Genomic DNA, 19,592 nt, shown 5'->3' with positions numbered 1-19,592 from the left:
TCCCCTGGACTTAATTTTCTTTGAGGCTATGGCGTTATTAACGACTTCCTACCACACCAAAATATATGGTCTCGAGCCACTGCTGTTCAAAAGACCACAGTTAGCAAAAAATGGGTAGATTCAAACTCTGAAGAGTGGTAGACCACAGTATGGTTGATTGGCTTTAACTTTGGTATTAAGTCTGGTTTTGACTCTTGCTATAATTATGGAATGCTTCCTCTAATCTGTAATCTTGCAGTTTTGCTCTAGACTCTAGTTTTGCTCTAGGTTTACAACACTCAAGGCAGCAATTCAGCTAATTATAATTGAGAAGGGGGCTGGAAATGCGAAGGCGTGTGCATTTGCTATTTAAACGCCAACTTTTGTGAGAGCACTTAACATTACCTATTACCCATTACCTTTTATTCAAAATAGTCATTTTATTTATTTATTCTGGATAAGTTATGGATAAGACTAAGAAGTGTTTTCCTTTCACAGTACCTCACATGAAAGGTAAGATTATTACCGAGCCACATAGAAGGAAACGTACCCACTCAGCACTTGGGTATGATTTGGGTAAATGTCAAACATATGCTTAAATATAAAAGTTGCCCCAGATCTTGGACCCGGGCCACACTCCCACGTTAACCTTATCACAAAAAGTACAAAACGAATGCTCAGGCCAGCATAAAAGAGCAACGCCTACCAAGAGAAAATGTTGCAAACACGCACGTGTAGCTGCCAAAATTCTTTCCACGAGGGTCAACATGTTCTCACATACAGAGCGGCTCATTGCGGCTAACCTGATTTACTGTGCTTTCATGTTTTTGTTCTTTAATCTCCATTTGATCTCCCACCTCTTTCTTTCATTTTCTCTCACCTCCTTATCACTGGCCTCATTTATATCAGGCTATATGTTTGTATCTGTAAAGAACCTGAGTTTGTTTATAGTGATCTAATCCTAGATCATCACTCCCACACCTTATTGGCTTGAGATAGCTGAGTAGGATGTGTTACAGTCTCACAAAACACAGCGTTTTTTGTGGCTAAAGAAGAAGATCTGAAATACACATGCAGGGGTAAAATAGAGGGCATGGGAACATGAGGTCAGATGGAGTGCAGGACAAACGTGTGTAGTTTAAGTCGATGCAGTTGGTGGTTTTATGGGTTCTAATTATTAAGCGTTCAAACAGTCATTAAGACAGGAATTCACAGTCTTCAATTTAACTTATTGACCTTGTGATCTGCCATCCTGCAGAGTTTAGTCCCAACCAGGGATTAGAAATTTTGGTTTATTCTGAACAGAAAATATATTTTTACGTTCCTGCTTCAGCGTTCCAAGCCCCCCTCTTAAGCTGGAAAAAAAATAAAAGAACAGTTAATATCATTCTTTACATCTGATAGCCTACTCTGCTTCTAGGAAGCCTAGGATATAAATAAAACCAAACACTGCATTTAACCAAAAATGCATATTTATATTAAACATTTTCACAGCAACTGTCTACTTTGCAGTGTGATTTGCTGCTTGCATAATCATAGGAAAAAGACTTTCTTCACAGATTTTCCTGACGGTGCCACATTTTCGAGAAACCTGGCTATCTAACGTCATGCCTTCCTGTAGCCAGGCGTGCAGGAAGTGACGAATTCTGGACAGAAAATTAGACTTACTGGGAAAATGTTAGGCTGTACTATCTTCACACTGGAAATGAAAAATAACAGCATTAACCGGTTAACACTTTTAAAATACCTTTTCACTCTGATAATACCTTTTCACTTAAAATACCTTTTCTTTGCAATTTCGATTATGTTCAGTGAATGAATTGCCTTTGTTTCCCTGTAACATTTCTAATCCCTGCTTCCAACCTTTTGTAGTTGCAGTTCTCTCTGCAGTTTAGGGCCACGTTTGATTGCAACTGTGTTGCTCTTGGAGAATCTCACATTAGCAGTCCCAACCTTGCTCCTGGAGATCTAGGAATCTATTTGCTAAGTTCAGTTGTGAATCTGCTTTTGGAGATTTCTCACCTTGCAGTCCTGAACCCATTCATGGAGCTCTTCCACCAGTCAGATGTTTAATACTTGTCATGCTCCAAGGCACTGATCAATAACATAATCCAATATTCAAAAGACCATATTAAGAGTGGTAGATCTTCAGGAGCAAAGTTGGCCCTAAACTCTGCATTACGGTTGATTGACTTTAACTTTGGTAGAAAGAAGTGGACTGGAATAGGTGTGTGTATTTGCTATTTAAAAAAAAAACAATTAATAAAAAACTACAGGAAAGCATTCAGCATTACCTTTTTATCCAAATTCATATTACCATTTATCCAAAATAGCAATTGGAACCAAAGAACATTGGTAAACATTAGCTAAGGCTAACTAAGAACAGCTTTCTAACAGATTACAATGAAGGTATTAGGTTTCATTCTTGTTTAAAGTTTAACACATCTATTAATAGTTTAGATCTGTTAGGAATTTCAGAATTTAAATAAACTCCATAAAAGGTGACTGATGCTAAAAAGTCACCATATCATTTATGACAAATACGCGATTATAGAGAAACTTTTGAAAATATAGGGAGTAGAAAGTAGAGACAAGGAATAATTTGGGTTTTATGTCCTCTGTAGTTAACTATATGTGAAAAAGGGAGCTGTTTTATAACAAGAAGTTATAAAACATGAAATATACAGAAATACTCTTTATATTCAGTACTTATATACCTGTAAAAAAAACACCAATTAGTTCATATTTTGAAACAAAACCCATAGGAGAACAACTTCACAGGCAAGAAATTCTTGTGTAGACATCTTTATAAAAGCCATTCCTTCATAGCATTTAACACTGTTCACCAAAATACTCAATAGCCAACGATTAACCTCAAATATATCTATCTGTATATATCTATATCTCTGTATTTCTTTTGACATACAGTAAGATGCCACAGTGTTGATTGTAGCTGGTGTAACTGGCACAAGGCTGGTATCTTTGTGCTTGTAGCCCTGGCAAATTCTTTTCAGTACACATGCATTGCCTCCTTGCGCTTCTCTTTTCACAGCTCACAATGATTGCAGGTTCGGTCATAAGAATAATGTAAACGTGCACATTTTTCCCCACAGTTCACGACACTCGACATACACATACATAAACAAATGCAACAAAAATATCACGTACATGATAAAAGGATTCCTTAGAGCTCTTGATGTTGATAGACAGCGCCTCCTTTGGCCAGCATGAGGAGGTACAGGAAAAGACAGCAACACATTTTATTTCGGATGTACAATAAAATACGTTAATGTTCGTCTCTAAAACAAAATCCTCCATTAAATGAATACTTATATGCAATTAAATTAAAATCCTAGTTAATTAATGGCTGTTTTTTTCCTTGCCTGTTTAAGATCACCTGTCAATCATCTTCGGTGGGCGGGATTAGCTATTCTGACTGGTTTACGTACAACTGGTAAGTCTGGTGAACTAGAAGAACCTTGTTCATTGTAACCAACAGTTCAAAGTTCAATGTAGCAATGCTAGACCAGGTTGGTTAGCTATATTAGCTATATTGTTACCTAGCTAACATTATTACAAACATATGTTACCTTAAGCCATTTTTTAAATAGATTATTACTTGTCACGCTGTCTAGGCCGATTTCTATAACAGACTAAGCAATAATGTGTGTCAGATCCTTTAATGATAGACCTATAATTGAAGAAAATGAGATTTTATCCTTGAGATTTTTAACACTGACAGAACTTTGTCTTTGGTTGCATCGGCACTAAATTGGCCTCTGGTGAGCACGTCACATGCGTTCTAAAATCCATGATGTGAGATTTTTTGTATGAGACAGTAAAATTGTCCAGCATAAAGCTTTATAAAGGAGATCTCAGGCCCCAAGCAGAGATTGTGTGGTTCACAGTGTGACTCAGCTCTCTATCTAGAAGACATGATGTAATGAAATTACAGTCTTCACTCATGACTCATTAACGTCAGTCCTGAGACCATGTGGTTGGATATATTACTAGTCCTCTTCTTTCGTAAGCCAATATTAATAGCTGATCTCACTCACTGAGTTTGAATGACAGGTGACCTTATCATGAAATAAAAACACAACGCAAATAATACAGCCGTATGTCAGAGGAGGTAACTCACACACACAAAAAAAAGCCTGTCTGTCAAGGTTTCTGAGGTCTTGAATTTTCCAAGGTCAGGACTGTTCCCATTTTGCACCAGGTGACACTCATGTCAAAGATCAGTATTTCATGTGGTTTCAGGATCTCTGAGTGTAGTCAAGACTGGTCTGTGCTAATTAGGACATATGTAAATCAAATAAAACTAAATTCAATTCATGAACATGTCACTGAATTTGAAGTATGACACTTGCTGGTGTAATGTTACTGATGCAGAAACAGAGCCCATTCTTTCCCTGAGGTGACTGGTTCTGGTTCTTATGAAAAAAGAAGAACCTGATCTGCTACTCTAAGGTAGCCTTCAGGCTAAAAGTGAACTCTGACTGCCAGCCCTAGGTGATCATTATTCTTCTACTCATGAGAGCTCCTTCATCAAAAAAACTAGAGGGAGAGGGAGAGGCCTGGTCTCCTCCATGAAGCCTGGGGCTTGTCTGATGCCTCTCTCCAAGATCTGAAGCACCTTCAAGTGACTGGCGTCCCTTATGTCCTCAGCTTGAGGATGATGGTGGCCAGCATGAGGAAGAACGTGTTCCAGCCGAGCGTGACGGCGAAGCCGCGCCACACCATCATGCGCGACAGACCCCATCCTGAAGATCACAAACACTCACATTTCAGTTTGCTTTAGCCTTTATGGTGATTTTCTTTCATGTCATCTTAAAATCCACAATATACCACTTTCACCTCAGTTTAAACCCACTCTGTGTCTCAATTCGCCTACTTATACTATGCACTAAAAGTATATACTCTTTTTGTGAAGAAAAGTGTGTTTGTAGCAAAAGAGTATGCAAGTACTAGGACATACATGTAACCGTTACTACATCTTACATGTAACATGTAACATGTAACGGAAGAGAACGTTGTTGCCTAGTTAAGCACGCTGTCACTATAAACACACTCCTCTTTGCATTTCAGCTTTTCTTCATTTATTATTCCTTATATCATTTATACTATATAATTTAATTTACAATTCACTTGATTTATTTTCGCACATTTCATTTACACCTCTCTAAAATGCGTCCTTGAAGCAAACCGTCACAAAACTCCTCCTCCCTTGCGCAAGGAATTGTGGGCAATATTAGCTAAAAAAGTGTCCATGGATCCACACTTCAGAAATCTACCAAAAACAGTAGACTGTCCGGGTACCTTTGGGATACTCATTTCAATACTCTACGATTTGGGACACACTAATTCTATTTCTAACTAATTCTATTCAGGACGGACAGGCGAATTGAGATGCAGCACCAATTTATTGAAATAGAGACTCAAAAGCTTTTCCTACGCTTGGGGAGCCTCTTGATGGCAGGAGGGAGTGTAAATAAAAGATGGAGCATGGCAACTAAAACCCATTCTTTCAGTCTAATATAAAATTTATGAAAGATGTACAATTCTTTGCACACATAGGGTCATAATTACTAAGCACTATTTACACTGATCATATGTGCAGCAGACTGAGAAAACCCTTCATATGGGGAAATTTAGACTTTTTTTTGAAAATTTTGAAAAAATCAGATTTTCCCTTTTGCATGTATCTCAACCATGAGTAACGTTCTAGCATTTTAAAATCCCGGCAAAAACGAAAAGGGGGAAAATCGCATTTAAAGATTACATCGATTCCACTGAAATATTCTGCACTCAACTCTACCTACGAAAAACAACATTCAGATAAACTTCAGATGATTTTTTTACCTCTGAAGTTTCCTGCCAGAAAAAGAATTTTCGTACCATTCCTAATTCAAGTGGATCATTTTTACCTGAAGAGATCATACAAGTTACTTCCCTGCACTGGAGTCCAATAAACAGATTTGTCTCAGGTTTTTGTGCTTGCTACAGTAGTTTAGCATTTATTGTTTATTCCCCAAATTAACCCAGTTAAGCTGTTGGGAGCCGGAGAGAAGATGGAAAAGGTTCAACGGGATGGAATGTGGTTTCATTTGAGAAGGAGGTGCAACGATAAGCTCGGTGAATAATTGAGGATGAGAGACACACACAGAGAAAGAGAGAGAGAAAGAGTGAGGACAGATACAGAGAGAGGGAGAGAGAAAGAAAACTGAGAGTGACAGTCAGAGAGAGAGAGAGAGAGAGAGAGAGAGAGAAGGGGGGATAGTGAGGGGAGGGTTGGGTGTCCTGATTGTCTGTTGCAACATGAGCTCATCATCATGGAACATAGACGAGACACAAAGCTCCTCTCAAACATAGTGTGTGTGTGTGTGTGTGTGTATGTGTGTGTGTTTACTTTCTAAAGCCATAGGGCATGTGTGTAAGTGTAAGATTACCAATAAACATGATGCAGGAGAGTGCTTCATGATTGTGTGTGTGTGTGTGTGTTCACCTCGGTACATAATGCATCGCAGGGCTTCAGATGCGTACGTCTGAGGCAGCGCCAGACTCAGGTATCGCAGCGGATATGGAATACACTCCACCGGCCAAATGACACCTACAGAGAGCACGATAAGGAACGAGAGAAATGTGTGCGGATGATAAAAAAGATAAAACACATCCTTCCATGCATGTTTGTGTGCACAAGATCATAACCTCAGAGATGACTTCCTCTCAGAGATGACTTCCTCCTCAGTCTGTCATTATCAGGCTTTTAGTGCATTTCCGTCGAGCCTGCCTCTCTCTCTCTCTCTATCTCTCTCTCTCCCCCTCTCTCTTTCCTTTCCTCATCACCTTTTCTCATCACTCTATCAATCCATCTCCTGATCCCAGTGGACCAGCCCAGATCAAATTGCACTAATGTCTTTCCTCATCAATCAGCGAATTTTTTTTTTTTAAACATTAAAGTAACATTAAGCATTAAAGCAAAATTAAAGCGACGGTAAGCGACTTTCCTGGAAATGTACAATTTAGCTGAAACTGAGACTGGGTTCAAATGGATGCGTCATCACTGAAATATTGATCTGTATCGATCATGGTGTTCATTTTGAAAATGGATCCTCACATAAAAATACATAAAAAATTTTAACCTAATCTCTATTGACTTCACGTACGGTGTATGTGCCATTACTACAGAATATCGCTGTGCTGGAAAAAGAACAGAAAAAAATGTTTACATAAAACTCATGTATAATGGAAATCTAGGGGCAGTTGCTTTATTCTGTCCATTAATGTTTACGTGAAATTTTTGTGCGTTTTTCATTCTTTGGTCAAAGCTGAAACATGGTCACAACAACGCCTTGTGACTTGTTGGAAATTTGGCTATAACTCAACAAAAACAGATTTGCTAACACTTTCTCTCAATTCTTTCTCATCCTACCACCTTTCTTGTTTGTGTTTAAAGGTTCTACTTTCACGTACATACTCAAATATTAAATATACAATAATATGTGTATTTGACAGAATTTTTTTAAGTACTTTTTTTTCAATTCTTGTCTCTGATCTCTCTTGTGAAACAAGTTCCTGATAATCACTTCTGATATGCGCAAAAAAACGCATCTTGTCATGTTACGAAGAAACCACAACCTCTAAACTCCTCTTTCCTGAAGACTATCCCAAGGTAGAAAACTTACTTGCTGTTACAAAGCACTGACGGCTCCTTCCAAAAATACCAAATAAACATCTGCTTACAGAAAAGTCACCATATCAACAATTAATTAGTTTTTCACTCTGTTCATGTGGAGCATCTGCTATACAAGATGTTATATACGTTAATTTAAATCTCTGATGTTCCTTGCAGCCAGAACTACTGTCTGAGCTGCAGTTAAAGGAAATGAATCAACACCTTTTGACCAATCAGAATTGAGAATTCGTGAAGAACGCAAGTCGTACCGCTGATGATGAGGTTGGGGTAGAAGATGCCGAGAGCTGCCTGATTGGCTGATTGCTCGTCGTCGATGGCGGAGGAAATGACCAATCCAAAGGAGATTCCAGTCACACCCTGAAGAACAATCAGGCAAATGACCAGGATCAGGGAGCCCTCGTTGGGAATCTGAGAGAGAGAGAGAGAGAGAGAGAGAGAAAGAGAAAAAGAGAGATGCATTACAAGGCTCAATGAACATTGCATTATGAAAAATGTATTATAAAGAATGATGAATTAAAGTAATTGGCCTGATGCCTTCAATCAATCTACATGGAGGTCTGAACAGTGTGAGTGTGAGCATGCGTGTGTGTGTGTGTGTGTGTGTGTGTGGTCATCAATCGACTGCTAGACTCAATCTCACACATAATAATACTTTAAGATGCTCAAGACGGGTCAAGCTTATATAAATATAGCCAATCTTTGAATTTGAAGTATGCCATGCTAGTCCTTTAAGGATAACACAAATGGAAACTCAGAGGACTACATTAATGCATCCTAAAATCCCATGTCGCCCCCTACTGGATGGATGAAAAACAAAAAGAGCCATTATGAGTCTAGACCTCTCTGAAAAAAACAAACAAACAAAAAAAAAACAATCACATTAACAGCACTATGATAATCCAGATTAGAGTGGGATGTGTATATAATATTCTATTATTCCTAAGTGTCTATGAAACACACTGTAAGTGAACATCATGTCAACAGTGTCAACAACACTGCTGAATTCTTGATTCTGATTCGTCAGAAAGTGTGGATTCATTTTCTACATCAGCTCTAGCAGTAGCTGCTGGACTTATATTCATGCGCTCATTCTAATATGTTATCATTTCTACAGTAATAACTTACACAAGGACTTGTATGGTGGATATGTTTATTTAACATTTACAAAAGCAGACTTTAATCAGTGTCAAGGCTTTGAGCTAAAATAGTTCCTTTAAGTTTTACGCTGTTGGGAAAGCGTTCAGGACAGGAAAGTTTGCACTTTCCAGTTTCTCTGTAACGTGACAAGCTGCATGTTTTTGTCTTATTAATTTCATGAGGGAACGACTGTTTATAGCAGAATCTAACTTGCCTCCTGGATGGTCCACAACATTAAATGTAGCTATAAATATGCTGTTCTTAATAATTAAAACAGTTATCATTGTTGATCATTGCTGTAGTATAAAAGAAATAAAACACTAGGGGTTGCAGGATGGGCTGTTATTGGAAAACAGTTAGCTTCGGGGTGTAGTTGATTGTTTTCCTAGAACAGCTCGCCACTTATTTGTCTATCCAACTCACAGCTTGTTTTCTCTGACACCACCAACCAGTCGTTAATATCCATAAAACAGCCCATTGATATTCATTGTTAGCTTAGCTAATAGCTTTTTTACAGCCAGATATCTTTATTGAAATAAGTGTTTCTTTACCTGCTGCTGTTTCTAATCTAAGCACATGACATGAAGCTACAAGATCAATCAGCTGCTTGCAGCCTTATGCATGTGTGTGTGTGTGTGTGTGTGTGTGTGTGTGTTTTCAGTGCTGTTTTGGGAGTTGGGAAAGAAATGGCGAGAAAAGGAATGATTTATTAGCTACATTAGTTTTGTAGCTCCAGTGCAAAACTAAAGAAGCAAATCTCAGACACCAAACATGCATGATAAAAAAGATTTGCATTTTAATTTTCCCCAAAACGTTTCCTTAAATGGACAGGGAAAGTGCTGATCTCATAGGATATTCATAAGACACACACTTACCTTAAAGACGAGCAGGATAAAGAGCAGGAGCAGGGTGATCTGGACGCTGATGACCAACAGTTGAGAGAAGAGATGTGCCAGCATGGTCTCTAGAGAACTCACGCCTACACAGGAACAGGAGGATGAGGATAGTGAAAATGATAACAAAGAAAAATGTGAGTGTAATAAACAATATATCACTGCCTCCACCTAGTGGTCTATGGAGGAAATGAATTTTTTTGGGAAAAAAAACCCAAAATGTGTGAAAGTCTCTGCATTAAAGGCCCTAGTTAGTGCAAGAGAGTGAGTGAAGTGAATAGTGAATTAATACATACATACTCGGCTGTGTCTCAAATGCCCTGGAAAGCGTCTCACCTGCCACCCAGCACCTGTCCAACAGTCCCTCTTTCCTCTCTAAGACGAAGGACAGAGCAGTGAGTCCCACCGCCAGGTAAAAAGTGATGCTGTGTTACACATAAGAAAAAGAAATGTACAATAACACTTAATTATAAATTCATGAAAATGCTGTCAATGTATCTGAAAATGTATGAATCTGCTCCAAAATATGTAGCAACATGCCACTGTGACCCATTATTATCATTATTATTATTAATATCACTTCTTTTGCTTTTGTTAGGTACAGTGGAGACACTGAAAATCTGTGATTTTTTTAATTTAAATTGGAAATCAACAGAAGGTTTTTGAATTTTGAAATACTTAAAACAAAGAAAGTAAATGTTCAGTATCTTGAATATTTAATATTCCAGATTCTGCACTATTTCTAGGACTCAATTTAAATGCCCCTATTTAAATCTGTTTAAATGTGTGATATTAGATGTGTGATTTAAATGTGTGATATTAAATGTGTGATGTTAACTGCTTTGTACAAAAGGTCAGATCTTCCTCATGTCTAATCTCTTCTATTGAAACGTGTTCAGATGACACTCCGATGGATTTGATCTAAAATGGATCGTAAGGTTGGGGAGTCCGTGCCAGCTCGAGTGCACACTGTCATTAAAGCAAAAAGGGGACGAGTTTTTTAGTGCTCTCAGACTGTTGGACCCCACTGTATGAGGAGTGTGTAATATGTAATTTTACCTCAGAACAGCTCCTGGAGTCACAAACGTGGTGAATGTAGTGTTCTGACTGCCGTATATTGGCTCCTCGAACTACAGCGCAACAAGTAGAAGAGAAGAATAATAAAAATACAAGCATCTCCATGAAAGAATTGTGTCACAAATGCATGGTTTGATAAATAACACATCATTTACTCCGGCACGAACTTCAAAATCAGCCTAGTATGCTCACATGATGGATTAGTAATCATGAGAAACAACCATATGTGTGCTCCATTACGCTTTTTACACACACTCTTGTCAACTTTCCCTCATGACTCAGACGTCTGTTACACACACACACATAGTCACTTGGAGCACAATAAAGCGGACTAACCTTAGTGAAACCATTTGCATTGGCATTTTATACTGTTTATTTTCTTATGTGTATGACATCATATCGGCTTGCTAATTCACTCACTGGCTAGCTAGCATGCTAACTTTTGTATTTAGATGAAGTCATCTACATATCAGAAGATACTGTACAAGTAATACAGAATTCTAAAGACTACATACACCAGTACGGTATGACAAATAACTCTGTATGATAGCTAATTTAGTGGCATCAGACAATTTTATCCACCTTTTCTTTTTCATAAGATCTCAAAGCCTTCATTCCGTGAAGTCTACACGTTAAGACGGTTTGATTTCTTGCTGACTAATGGAGAACTAAAGAAAATCCACTATCTATTAATAGCTCTGCATTACTACACTGCAAAAAAAATAATATCCTAGCAAGTGGAAATAATTATCTGCCAATGCAATAAGAAAATTTAAAGCTTCAACTTAGTAAAAAATATCTAGAAATAATGGTTTATTGTAATCTTCTAGTAGGAAATATTTGATAAATTTGGACTATATTCAAGGTATTGTCACTTGCTACGATGTCATTTTTTGCTGTGTATTATGAGCACAGGGAATTATAAGCATAGGTATAAAACTATAACACATACACACAGCAACACACTCACTGAAAGACAGATATTCATAAACATTCATGATGGCTATTTATATGATGGGAAATTGTAGTCAGTTACAGGCTTGTAAAATGTCATGTCTTCTCTTTAACACCAGAGGACACTACAACACACACAGGACACAGAGTGAAACAATCTTACCTTAACTGGAACAGACACTAGGTAGGCCTGACTGCCCATCTTACTTTCAACAAAAGCCTGCAACAGAAACACACACACATCTCAGAGTAGGCCTTTTCATTAAACACATTAAAGCCCGACAATAATAAGATCATTTCCAGTCTGTACTAGAGGTGTGCAACGGGAAGCGGGGAGGGTGGGGGGAAGGGGGGTGTCGGTTACTTTCATGTGGCCAGGAGAGGCGTTTTTTTACTTTGATGTGGCAAGGAGCGGGCATTTTTTTTTTTACTTTCATGTAGCCAGGAGCGGGCGTTTTTTAACTTTCATGTGGCAAGGAGGGGTGTTTTTTATTTTCATGTGGCCAGGAGCGGACGTTTTTTACTTTCACGTGACCAGGAGCGAGTGTTTTTTACTTTCATGTGGCCAGGAGCGGACGTTTTTTACTTTCACGTGACCAGGAGGGGCGTTTTTTACTTTCACGTGACCAGGAGGGGCGTTTTTTACTTTCATGTGGCCAGGAGCGGGTGTTTTTACTTTCATGTGGCCAGGAGCGGGTGTTTTTACTTTCGTGTGGCCAGGAGGGGCGTTTTTTACTTCCATGTGGCCGGGAGGGGCGTTTTTTACTTCCATGTGGCCAGGAGCGGGCGTTTTTTACTTCTGTGTGGCCAGGAGCGGGCGTTTTTTACTTCTGTGTGGCCAGGAGGGGGCGTTTTTTACTTCTGTGTGACCAGGAGGGGCGTTTTTTACTTTCATGTGGCCGGGAGGGGGCGTTTTTTTACTTCTGTGTGACCAGGAGGGGCGTTTTTTACTTCTGTGTGGCCAGGAGGGGGCGTTTTTTACTTCTGTGTGACCAGGAGGGGCGTTTTTTTTACTTCCATGTGGCCAGGAGCGGGTGTTTTTTACTTCCATGTGGCCGCGAGGGGCGTTTTTTACTTCCATGTGGCCGGGAGGGGGCGTTTTTTACTTCCATGTGGCCAGGAGCGGGTGTTTTTTACTTTCATGTGGCCGGGAGGGGGCATTTTTTACTTTCATGTGGCCGGGAGGGGTGTTTTTTACTTTCAGGCGGCCAGGAGCGGGCAGGATTTTACTTTCATGCGACCGGGAGTGCGTGTTCAGATATGAAGCTCGCTGGACAAAAACAGTCATGTATGTTAACATGGGGGTGTGCTGGAAACGGTAGGTGCTGCTCAACACATTTACTTCATTCACTGGTTAACTTTTAGTAACTTACATTTAAATTCATGTCTTGGCAGACACCCTTATCCAGAGCGACTTACAGAAATGAAAGTTACATTTATCTCATTAATACAGCTAGGCAGTTGAAGGTCAAGGGCCCAGCAGTGGCAACTTGGCAGGATTTGAACTCACAACCTTCTGACCAGTAGACCAATGACTTAAACACTGTGCTACTACTACTTTTGCTGTCTGGCTATATTTGATCAGCGTTGCTATGGTTAAAAATGATTTATTTACAAGGCCATTTGTAGCTGTCAATCATAAAACCAGCCCTTTAGGGCCACCAAGCCACTGGAGGGTGCTGGATGTTGTGTCCGGCCCTCATACATTCAGAAACAGGTTATTTGTTTACCTTTTGGAAAACTGAACCAACTAATTTCATTAGCACATACTGCAGGTATGAAAAAAAAAAATAACTGAAGGATTGGTCAGGATTGGTCAAGGGTGTTTACAGGAAAAGGCAGGTCCTTCAGCATTCCTTCAGCATTAAAACAACAGTCCTGTTCTCACCTCTACTCTATACACATAAGCTAAGTCATGTGGTACAAGACATTTTTTTGAGGTTTTCCTCCATTTCCTCATCCATCTTTCTCAATCTGCGTACTCCATGACACAATTTTGGCACTCATCATTATTCTAAATTCCATCCACTTTACAGATATGTATTATGGAAACAGTTTAAAAAATATATTAACAAGAATGAATGCAAAAGGAGAAATATGGTGACTCATCACATTGTAGACTAATCAGCTTCGCCTACACCACGGCTTAGATGTACCTGAAATGCTTCATGCAGCTTCTTTTGTAGCATTATTCCTATCTGCCGATCTAAAAAAAGAAAAGACACACAAAATAAAATTATTCACAAGTATATTTTCTTTCATGAACTCAGTGTCGAATCACACAATAACTTCTAATCAGAACCTCAAACTCACTCGTCAAGTCGAGCCAAATGTGGACGGACCCCCCCTCGACAATGTCCCTGGAGACTCTCGGCTGCAAGATCCTGTCCATGCACAAACAAATCATTCCACATGACACCCAGGAAATTATTCATGATTAATCAAAGGCTGAATGCATCCAAAATACTGGAGGAATAGACTGGCCATAAATAAAATTTCTCCAAGACATACTTGTATCTGAATTTTGCTTTGCAGTTTCAAACTGCAGCTATGTAGCAAATGTTGCTAACAACTAAGAAAAGTTACCTGTTTAGCACTGTGTAAAATGCATGCTTTAGCCAACACACATGCCTCAAAAGATGCTGATCCATATTCAGCATTTTTTTGTCATGTCATGTGTACATGTTTTCGTTGAAACTAAAAATTCCTGCCAGATTTACAAGTTTCAGTTACGCTGATTGTCTTCATACTTGCATACTTACGTTGATAAAGGCCATTAAGTATGTTGGATTTACATTTAGCCACGCCCACAAAAGTCCATACAAGGCAAAGCTCACAAAGAGCCGAAAATGATAAAATGACGAAAGAGCGGTTCCTGAGTGCAGCGTTTGTTAAATGTTTCAGTAATGCAGCTCAGCCATTGCAGAGCGTCAACTACCACAGACACACTTTTACACTTCCTCTTTTTATTGGGTGCCATTACTTTTGTCCTAGTCTTATTTCTCTTAACTTAAAGGTTTGTGTTGGATCGCTTTCTTTCAAGTCATTATTATGAAACGACTGGGTTTCACAACATCATTAAATTCACGCATGTTTGACGGTGTAATCCGTATATCACACAAGGAGCTCTTGTAGGCTACTTCACCGTATTTTTATAAATACCCCATTTTATAAGTTTATAAATAAATTAGTTCCTATACAGTTTGATAAATGAAGCTGATTGTTTGTACATACAAATGAAAAAGTAAATCTAGTTTAACTTCTGAATCACTTCTAACATATGAGTTTTCCTTGAAACGGTTTAGCTACCCTTTCTTGTTAGCCTTGTGGTTTCAGTGGAAAAATAAAGCAGAAAAATAAACTTCAGACACCAAACATGACGCACATTTTTTAAGGGATTTACAATACACCTGCACACATTCTTGAGTTGTAAAGTGGAATTTGAGTGGTCTTTCTCCAGGATGTGTTGTGAGAAAAAGAACGACAGACATGGAGAAAGAGAGAGAGAGAGACAGAGAAAGACAGAGAGACAAGACTGACCTGCTTTTCCTCTCTCACACACTGATTCAGACAAAAAGTTATGCAGCCTCTCCCTACCATTCCCCCCCTCTCTCTCTCATTCTCTCTCTCCTCTATGCTACAGTTATCATCACCTGAGTCTTTTTGTGTGACTGTTCAAGTATTTTTAGAGCGTTAGCAAAACACCTTGCGCAGGTAAACTGTGAGGTAACAGCAGGTAAATGTCAGGTATTATGTATTTTCAAACGTCCATGGCAATTTATTTGTAACTGTTGGACCATAAACGCCAACAAGGCCCTTGAAGAATGAAAACTCTTGAAAGATTTGACATTTCGATTACGTGTGCGTATTGGGCTGATGCTTTTATCCAGAGTGACTTAACAATCCGCGCCAAGCCCAGAGCTGGGCGTCTGAGCCAGTGTTTTTTTCCACAGTCCTTGGATTTGATTTCATAACCGCTGACTAGTACAGACCTTTACACACTGAGCAACTGCTACTGTTTTATTTGTGCAATGCTAATTGATGTCTGGAGGATTCCATTCATAAATATTAATGCTAGTGTTTATGTCAAACATGGCCTTAATGTCAGACATCAGATAATTACTGTATTTAAGAATTTCAGGCAAAGACCAGTTGAAATGAATCCATTCCTAAGTATCCTGCTATGTCTAGACATGATTTATCCCTTTTTATACGAGAGCACTGTTGACAAGTAGATTCGGATTTGGATGGCGTGTAAAAGTTTTCTTGACATCCTCACCTCCTGGTCAGGTAGCTGGTGAAGTTCTCACCAAACTCAATGACACCCCAATACTCCCCGTTACGGATGCCTTCAAAAGCAGCAGAATGGGAGAGGTTCACCTGGAGGGATGAGGGTAACATTTGAAACATTGATATTTTCCAACAAAGAAAGGCCAAGGCAATTTCCAACTTCTGGCCAAACAAACAACAATTAGTTACAAACAACAAGTAGAACTTGACGCCAATGGTGTTAACGGGGAAGTCTCCGCCACCAACAAGTCTAGTCTTTCTTGTTACTTGGCATTTGTATGCCAGAAATACCATTACAATATACTTCAAACAGGAAGGACGCTATTGAAGGAAAACTATTTCAGACATTTGGCCTTGCTGTGTCCTTGTCCCTGTCAGGATCAGTTTCATAATCTAATCAGTTCATCTGCTGGTTACAGTAATAATTCCACATAATTCCTCCAACCTCCACTTGGCAGGCTTCTAAAGGGGATTCGGAATGGCACGACAGAAAAGCATTCACCTTAACATGACGAGATCTCAAGGCTAAATCCTGATGATGCTACAGCCATCCGTGGCAAGGAATCCTAGAGAGAAGAATTAACCATGCTCTCTGGATCAAAGGGGTGGTATTAATCTTTAATATAATTCTTATAATTCACTCGCTGTGGCCAGGCGCATTCGATTAGAGCTCAACTGTTGAGAGAACATGCCAGACCATTAAAACCTAGATGTCAATAACCTGTTGTGTGATATTGGTTGTTGACTTTACAATAAAATATTTTTGAGACTTGGGAGCCAAAATGGGCCGTGCTCTCTGGGTGAGAGGGATGGCATACTCTCTCTCCACTGTCAATCCCAGTGACACTAGCTAATTGTGCACGTCTGTGAGCTCATGTATGCAGAAGAGGACAGATAGCACTATCTTCACAGATTGTTAAGCTGCCCTGGGGCCCAGCATGAGCAGCAGTTTGAAAAGATGCAGTTGGCTGGCTTCACATGTCTCAGAGGAAGCACTGGCTGGTGGGTGGGAATTGGCAGATGACCTAATTAGGAAGAAAATGGGGAAAAAACACTGCTTCCTTCCATTCATTTGTACTATACTATATGGCCAAAGGTTTGTAGACACCTGGCCATCACATCAATATGTGATTTTTGATCATCGCATTCCAGATGTAGTCCCCCTTTGTTGTCATTATAATTGCCACTCTTCTAGAAAGGCTTTCCTTCAGATATTGGAGCGTGACTGTGGGGATTAATGCTCATTCAGTCACAAGGGCATTAGTGAGATCAGGCACTGATGTCAGATGAGGAGGTCTGGGGTGCAGTCGGAGTTCCAGTTCCTCCCAAAGGTGTTCAGTGGGGTTGAGGTCAGGGCTCTGTGCAGGACACTCGAGTTTGTCCACTCCAACTTTGACAAACCATGTCTTCATGGAGCTCGCTTTGTGCACAGGGGCATTGTCGTGCTGGAACAGGTTTAGGCCACTTAGTTCTAGTGAAGGGAAATTGTAAAGAAATCATACAAAGAAATCCTATAAAACTGTGTGCTTCCAACATTGTGGCAGCATCTTGGGGAAGAACCACATGGGTGTGACGACCAGGTGTCTAAAAACCTTAGGCCATAAAGTGTATAAAGCCTGTTACAGTGCCCTCAGCTGATCTACAGCAATTATACACAATACCAACAGTATACTGAAATATCTGTGAACTGAGCTACAAAGCATAAATGCCTTTAGACCTCACATAGCCTCAGTTCATTTCTTTATTTAAACAGGTAGGCTTTCTTAGAGGTTCCACTTCTCAGTTCCTGAAAGCTCAGCCTTTCTCACCAGGCTGTCGACAGAACTTCGGTTTGATAATCGCTGTGCTATGACACCTGTTCATGCTGTTTGCCAGACTGAAGTGAAACTCCGTACGCTTCCTCTACTGACAGAGGAAATGAGAGTGAGAGATCTGGAGGCTGTATAAAGTTATAAATATCTATCTATCTATGTATGTTATATAGTTGCTATATAGAAGTTAGGATGGATGGATTGTTACATGGAAAGACAGACAGATCTAATTACAGTAAATAGTTTACTACACATACTAAATAACTATAGCATTATTATTTCTCTGTCCATCCATCAATCCATCCACCCATCCATCCATCCATCCACCCTAGATGCTTTATGGATAATGGATAGATGGTTGGACAAACACAGTTAATAATTATATAGTTAGTTATTAGCATGCATAGCTAACTATTCACTGTGATCAGTTATCATTAATTTAAATAATAACCTATTTTAGTATTATCTAATTAGCATAGAACTGATACCAAATTTCCTAAACCAGTGTTATTATGATTCATGTTGAGGTGTGATGTATCGAACCAGCTGTTGGTACCTGGTAGATGCTGGTGTTGTCGAGGAAAGAGAGGAGAGAGCGGCTGTAGGCGCTCGAGCTGGTTTCGTTATTGACCACAGCCACCTTGATGCCCTTCGGATCACCGCCGATACACAAACACATCAGACAGATCTGAATCACGGGCAACAGGAACTGAAAACACAGTGAACTGCATGCAGAGATAAAGACAGAAACTGGCTTAGAGAGATGTGAATACTTTAAAATACAATAAAATATTTGTTGGTTGAATTTTTCCTAATCACAAAAACAGTACAATTTAATAATTACATAAATAATTAATATTTAAAATGCAATATTTACCCTGGATTTCTCCTCATTCGCACCATTGTCTTGATCGTCAATGCTGCGATATTTCGCCATTTCGGAATGACATGCCATGCTCTCGCCTTCCAGTCCACTGTACACACAAACACACGCACACATACATATACATGCAAATACACACATAAACACACACATACACTCAACAGCACAGTGTGATGTCTAAATGATGCTAGTTTTTCAGTGTTTTTTTTAAACACCTTTAAGTTTGGGGATGTCTGATGATGACGTTGATATATCCTTCCCCAAAATGGGCTCCCTGCACTCGTCCTTCAGGCTGTCTGGAGACCGACTGTTACTGCGCACCGGACCCTGAGAACTGTCCTGGGACCCCACTTGGTCCGAGTTCTCACAAAGCTGTAGAAAAGCACTCTCCAGGGTCTGTTGTGCATTTGCACAAACACACACACACACAGACTTTAAATATGCAAAATATTTATGATATACTGTATTTACACTTTCTCTATCTTTTGTCTACTTTGCCTAATGTATATATTCTAAATGAAGACCTGTGTAGTGTGTGTGTATGTGTGTGTTTATGAGGACGAACTCACGGCTGCATTGTGCTGCTTCATGATCGCATCTGGTTTGGCTTCAGCCAGCAGCCTCCCGTTCCTCATTAACCCCACCTAAGCATGATTTAACACCATCATTAGCAACATCAGAGCGCAGTGGGATTTTAAAGACACATAGCACAGATGGAATAACATTAGTAACAGTTAGTAACAGCACAAGCGTTACGAATTGTAAATCACGCCATAAATCTCCTTCACAATGAAGCAAAGTCTTAAATAGAATGTATATACAGTATGTATATGTAAGTGTGCAATAATTCGACATTTTTATATAGATTT

At 39.4% G+C, this 19,592-nt stretch overlaps 1 protein-coding gene across 2 annotated transcripts in view; it reads right to left on the bottom strand.

Annotated features, from left to right (window-relative positions):
* Positions 1-572: 572 nt before the first annotated feature.
* The window catches only part of abch1 (ATP-binding cassette, sub-family H, member 1), a 44,273-nt gene continuing 25,253 nt past the window's right edge, over positions 573-19,592 (bottom strand). Inside the window, exons 7-20 of one of the 2 annotated variants that reach the window (XM_026944070.3) lie at positions 19,293-19,367; positions 18,939-19,119; positions 18,718-18,814; positions 18,397-18,565; positions 16,019-16,119; positions 14,053-14,123; positions 13,896-13,945; positions 11,903-11,959; positions 10,768-10,838; positions 10,045-10,133; positions 9,691-9,794; positions 7,927-8,086; positions 6,488-6,592; positions 573-4,745 (exon numbers count right to left, since the gene is read on the bottom strand). In XM_026944070.3, the coding sequence (XP_026799871.2) occupies positions 4,639-4,745; positions 6,488-6,592; positions 7,927-8,086; positions 9,691-9,794; positions 10,045-10,133; positions 10,768-10,838; positions 11,903-11,959; positions 13,896-13,945; positions 14,053-14,123; positions 16,019-16,119; positions 18,397-18,565; positions 18,718-18,814; positions 18,939-19,119; positions 19,293-19,367 (1,437 nt within the window). In that variant the 3' untranslated portion in view covers positions 573-4,638. The remainder of the gene's footprint in view (positions 4,746-6,487; positions 6,593-7,926; positions 8,087-9,690; positions 9,795-10,044; positions 10,134-10,767; positions 10,839-11,902; positions 11,960-13,895; positions 13,946-14,052; positions 14,124-16,018; positions 16,120-18,396; positions 18,566-18,717; positions 18,815-18,938; positions 19,120-19,292; positions 19,368-19,592) is intronic. The other variant, XM_026944071.3, reaches the window with a different exon arrangement.

The sequence above is a fragment of the Pangasianodon hypophthalmus genome, chromosome 10 (genome assembly GCF_027358585.1).
Source record: "Pangasianodon hypophthalmus isolate fPanHyp1 chromosome 10, fPanHyp1.pri, whole genome shotgun sequence".
Classification (NCBI taxonomy): Eukaryota; Metazoa; Chordata; class Actinopteri; order Siluriformes; family Pangasiidae; genus Pangasianodon; species Pangasianodon hypophthalmus.
Note: the sequence above shows the minus strand (reverse complement) of the source record. Positions and strands in the feature narration are given on the sequence as shown.